At 61.2% G+C, this 5,372-nt stretch overlaps 1 protein-coding gene across 1 annotated transcript in view; it reads right to left on the bottom strand.

The window, feature by feature from the left end:
* The window catches only part of LOC107117705 (collagen alpha-1(XV) chain-like), a 149,358-nt gene extending 146,721 nt beyond the window's left edge, over positions 1 to 2,637 (bottom strand). Inside the window, exons 1-2 of the mRNA XM_015419862.1 lie at positions 2,438 to 2,637; positions 2,231 to 2,331 (exon numbers count right to left, since the gene is read on the bottom strand). Coding sequence (XP_015275348.1) covers positions 2,231 to 2,331; positions 2,438 to 2,451 — 115 coding nt within the window. The 5' untranslated portion in view covers positions 2,452 to 2,637. The remainder of the gene's footprint in view (positions 1 to 2,230; positions 2,332 to 2,437) is intronic.
* Positions 2,638 to 5,372: the final 2,735 nt, after the last annotated feature.

The raw sequence follows: 5,372 nt of genomic DNA, 5'->3' as shown, positions 1-5,372 counted from the left end.
CCCAAGGGGGGGGGGAAGGGGGGGGGGGGGGGGGGGGGGGGGGGGGGGGGGAGCCGAGTCTGGCACAGCAGCCCCCCCCCTTTGCCCTAACTGTCCTCTCACTCACTTTCCTGAGAGGGCTGCAGACCACAGAGGGGACGCAATGTTGCCCTCTGACACCTCCACTCTGTTCAGATGCCCTGAGGCTAATTCATACAGACGTCCGACTGATTGTTCCCGCCAGAGAACCAGTGTGGTCGGGCCAACAATAGCTTGAATGCACACCAGCCAGCAAAGTAAGCCGTGAAAGTGAGAGGTAGCCCCCCCAGCCCGCAAAGTAAGCCGGGAAAGTGAGAGGTTGCCTGGGGGGGGGGGAATTACATCTGGCGGCCAGTTGTCATTCCGGGAAGCCTTGGGGCCCCAGCTGGAGGTTGGCAACAAGGCTCCCTCTAAGCTGTGGAGTCTTCTGAGCAAAAATTCTACTTTGTGAGCCGCTGGCATTGAAGCTGTGAGGGAGCGATTTGGCTGCTGCATAAATGAGTTGGCTCTGGAGCCCTCCCTCTCTCCCTCTCCCAGCCCGAACCTCCCAAGATTGCTGGGAGGATGAAAAGGGATGGTCACCTGCACCCTTCCCCCCAATGGACTTTGCAACCGGCACATTTTGGAAGCTGATTCTAAACCAGGCCAGTGTTACCCAGCATCACGGAGGCTGGCTGGAAGAGTTCCGCTCTCTCCCTCTCCCAGCCCGAACCTCCCAAGATTGCTGGGAGGATGAAAAGGGATGGTCACCTGCACCCTTCCCCCCAATGGACTTTGCAACCGGCACATTTTGGAAGCTGATTCTAAACCAGGCCAGTGTTACCCAGCATCACGGAGGCTGGCTGGAAGAGTTCCGGGCTGGCATGCTGGCCCTCACTCCCCCTTCAAGGCTTCCAGCAGGTAAGAACAATAACCCCCCCCAAAAAAAATGCACAGCAACTGCAAAAGTAAGCACCCCCCCATGAGGCTGTCCACACACCCCACCCCTCTGCCCGTGTCCCCACCCCGCCCCCCAAAGCCAGCTACAATTCTGTTTCAAGGAGTTTCCCTGCAGTCACAGGCAGTGTTCCCTCTAAGCTGAGTGAGTGTGAGCGAGCTCCCAGTTTTTTAGCCTCCGGCGGCTCATCCATTTTTGTCTCCGCTCAGGAAGGAGGGCTCCAGAGCAGACTAATCGATGCAGTAGCCCAATCGCTGGCTCACAACTTTTAATCTCAGCAGCTCACAAAGTAGAATTTTTGCTCACAAGACTCCACAGCTTAGAGGGAGCATTGGTCACAGGCACGAAATCATCCACTTCCAGAGCACTTTCCAACTGGATTTCACTACCAGGGCGATTCTGCACCTAGCATTGGCTCCACATCTCCTCAACTGCCCGAGGCCAAAAGTGCAGCTCGAAACCACATCCAGATACCCGGCGGGGACAAGGCCCTGCCGACTGCAAAGTCACCCCTGGAGGACTATAAATGCAGGCAGTAAAGGTAAAGGTTCCCTTGCCCGAAAGCCAGTCGAATCCGACTCTAGGGTTGCGGTGCTCATCTCTGTTTCAAAGCCGAAGAGCCAGCGCTGTCCGAAGACGTTTCCGTGGTCATGTGGCCGGCATGAGTAAACACCAAGGCTCACGGAACGCTGTTACCTTCCCACTGAAGTGGTACCTATTTATCTACTTGCAATTTCTTGCTTTCGAAGTGCTAGGTTGGCAGGAGCTGGAACTAGAGACGGGAGCTCACTCCGTCATGCGGCACCCGGGTCTCGAACTGCTGAACTACCGACCTTCCACAGCCTGCAGTTCAGCGTCTTAACCCCTTGAGCCACCGCAGCTCCCTAAATGCAGGCGGGAGGGACCCTAAAGCCCGGTGCTCAGAGAGCGCGCAAGCGGCGTGCCCTGCAGAGGGGGAGGGGGGTGCATTCTCTTCTTCCAGCCAGGGCGGGTCCCCCAAACCGAGGGAGGGAAAAGCCAGCAGGGGCAGCAATGCCAACTGTCAAAGAAGCCCAGCGGGGAAGTGGCCGGGAAGCGGCTGGAAAGCGGCAGGCAAAGTCCAGCGTCCCTCGGCGCCCCTGCCGCCTCCGGAGAGGCCGGCCTCGACCCCGGCCGCCGCCGCCCCCCCACGCCTCCCGTCGCCCACCCCAGCGGGCCACGCTCCGGCATCCCCCTTCGGCTCGACGACGCCCGAGCGAGGAGGAGGACGACTCCCCGAGGCGGAGGCTGCCTTACCTTCGATGACCTGGGCGGGCAGGACGGCCGGCGGGAGGAGGGAGGCCCAGAGCAGGCAGAGCGCCTTCCAGGGGGGGCGCTGCCGTCGGCGCAGGGAGTGACTGGAGGGGGGGGGCAGGAGAGAGAAGGGCAGCGTTACGACGACGGAGGTCCCCCTCGAGGGGAGGCCGAGGAGGGGAGAGGGGCAGGCGGCAGGGGGCGCCTTACCTGCTGGGGGGCATCTCGGCGGAGGAGGGCGTCGTCGTCGTCGTCGTCTGCTGCTGCGGGGCGAGGAGGGCAGCGGGTGGGAGGGAGGCCGAGGCGGCTGCGGCTCTTCTTCTTCTCCCCCGCCGGCCGGGAGCCCGAGTGGCACGAAGGCGGCGCTCTCCCTCCCTCTGCCTCTCTCTCTCCCTCTCCCTCAGGCGGGCTCCCTGTGAGTCACGGCGAGGAGACTCCAACTACTAGCCGGACTGAAACCTGACGCCTCCGCCGCCGTCTAAGAAGTCTCCCTCCCCGCCGAGCCCACCAGCTCCCAGCGCCAGCCGCCACCGGCCAGGACCGCGCGGCTCCTCCTCCCCTCCTCTCCTCTCCTCGGGCTGCCCCGCAGGCTTCCCATGATCCGCGCCCAGCCCCAGCGGCAGGCACCGGCGGAGGCCACACAGGCCCGGCCTCCCAGCCAGGGGGGTTAGTTAAACGGGCAGGTGGCTCAAGGGTGTAGACTTTCCAATTTCCCGGTGTGTGTGTGGGGGGGGGGGGGGGGGGGGGGGATTGCTGTGCTAGGAGCAAGGGTGGCTCCCGGGGGAGGCTGAGCACCTTCCTGAAAATTTCGGCAGGGGCTGAAGCCCCGCCACCCCCACGAAGATTACGCCTAGGCTGCAAACATCTCCCTTTCCGAGAAGCACCTGGGAGGCGCGTCCTGCGGGAAGTCACCGCAGCCGGGTGCGGGATCTAGAGCACAGGGTTGCCGGCCTCCGGGACGCAAGGTTCCTGGCATTAAAGTTGTGAGCGAGCGATTTGGCTGCGGCATCAATTCGTCTGCTCTGGAGCCCTCCTTCCTGAGCTGAGACAAAAACGTGTGAGCCGGAGGCTAAAGAACTGTGAGCTCGCTCACGCTGACTCGGCTTCGAGGGAACACTGTCCAGGAGTAGGGGCCTAGAGGCCTCTCAGGAGGATAACTGGCCTGCCAGACCGTTGAGATGAGTTCCCCCGGAGAAAGGGGATGCTTCGGAGGGTGGACCCGATGGCGTTGCACCCCACTGAGAGCCTCCTCTCCGCAAACCCCACTCTTTCCAGGCTCCATCCCCCCCCCATCTCCTGGAACGTCCCGACCTGGAGTTGGCAACCCTGACAACTCACCTCCCCACTACCTCTCGGGAGAAGGTATCAGCTTTCTCCCATCCAGAGGTGCAGGCGGAACGGCTGTTAAGGGCCAGGGCCAGGGCCAGGAGAACACCTGCAGCTCTAGGTGGGAAAGGAATTCTTGACAGATTTCGTGCTGTCTCCCAGAAGGCCTTCATGAGGAGGTGGAGGCCCCCCGACTGTTAGCCCTGGTCCAAGACAAAAAATTTATTGTTGTTCCGTTGCACACTTGAGTCCGACTCTTTGCGACCCCCATGGACCACATCCCGCCAGGCCCTCCTGTCCTCCACCATCCCCCAGAGTGTGCTCAGTCTCATGTTCATTGCCTCGATAACACTGTCCAACCATCCCATCCTTTGCCATCCCCGTCTTCTTTGACCTTCAATCTTTCCCAGCATCAGGGTCTTCTCCAGTGAGGGCTCCCTTCTCATTGGGTGGCCAAAGTATTTGAGCTTCAGCTTCAGTCTCTGGCCTTCCAGGGAACATAGCCTTACATAAAGACTAGTGGCAAAATCCAGACGCGCAGTTTCGACCCAACTATAATCTGGATTGGCCCAGGGTCCGGTGCCAAGGTGGCTGGGCCGATGTCAGCATAGCCTGAGGTGGGGCAGCTGCCAGAACTGAGGTCTCCTGGTGGGGCCCACTGCTCCTGCTCCTCACCCCCTCACCGCCCTTTGCCCATCTTCTTGTGAGCCTCATAAGAACATAAGAGATGCCAATATTGGATCAGGCCAAAGGCCCATCCAGTCCAACACTCTGTGTCACGGAGTGGCCAGAAATACCAGGTGCCATGAGGAGGTCCACCAGTGGGGCCAGGACATTAGAAGCCCTCCCACTGTTGCCCCCCCCCAAGCACCAAGAAGACAGAGCATCACTTGCCCCAGAGCCCCTATCTATACCTTGTGGCTAATAGCCACCGATGGACCTCTGCTCCATATGCTTATCTAATTCCCTTTTGAAGTCGTCCATGCTTGTAGCACCCACCACTTCCTGTGGCAGTGAATTCCATGTGTGAATCACTCTTTGGGTGAAGAAGTACTTCCTTTTATCCGTTCTAACCTGACCGCTCAGCCTCCCACACTCCCAGTGGCATGCACTGCCCGGCACGGTCGGGAAAGGGTGGGTGGGCACTGGGAGGAGTGGGAGGCATGGGTGGGAGAAGCTGGGCAGCGAAGGAGGAGGACACCAGCGGGTGGGCAGGGAGGTGTCAGCAGGGCAGAGCAGGGGCAAGCCAGGGAGAGAGCTCTGGGCCCTCTCTGCCCAGGACTGGGGCCGTGGCTCCACGGCGGAGCATCTGCTTGGCACACGGAAGGTCCCAGATCCAGTCCCCGGCATCTTCTTTTGCTTTCACGGAAGGAAGACCTCTGCCTGAAACCCCGGAGAGAGACTGCCAGCCCAAGGGGACAGTCCTGACTCTGATGGACCAAGGGGCTGATTCAGTAGAAGGCCGCTTCCTGGGCTCCCGTGTCCATGACCCACTGAACCCGGGAACGAGCCCTGCAAGGTGGTGGCCGAGAAGCCCACGCCAGGCCTGGAGTCAGGTTAGAGGCAGACCGCAGGGTCCTTTTGCGGGCTAAGCCAAGCACACGGCCCGTGACTGCCCCTCTCCCTCCCTCCTGCTAGATCAAAAGGGCCCTTTGGCTGATCAGTGGGCCACTGTGGGCCCCACCAATCGGCTGAAGCCCTTCAAATCAGGCAGGAGGAGCGGGAGCTGGCCGGGTGGGTGGGTGGTCACTCTTGGGAGCGAGGCTTCCCCCGCAGGTCAGCTGGCTGGGGGCAGATAGAAGCCCCCAGAAGCGGGGGA

This window comes from Gekko japonicus, unplaced genomic scaffold, assembly GCF_001447785.1.
Source record: "Gekko japonicus isolate JY-2015 unplaced genomic scaffold, Gekko_japonicus_V1.1 scaffold2964, whole genome shotgun sequence".
Taxonomy (NCBI): domain Eukaryota; kingdom Metazoa; phylum Chordata; class Lepidosauria; order Squamata; family Gekkonidae; genus Gekko; species Gekko japonicus.
Note: the sequence above shows the minus strand (reverse complement) of the source record. Positions and strands in the feature narration are given on the sequence as shown.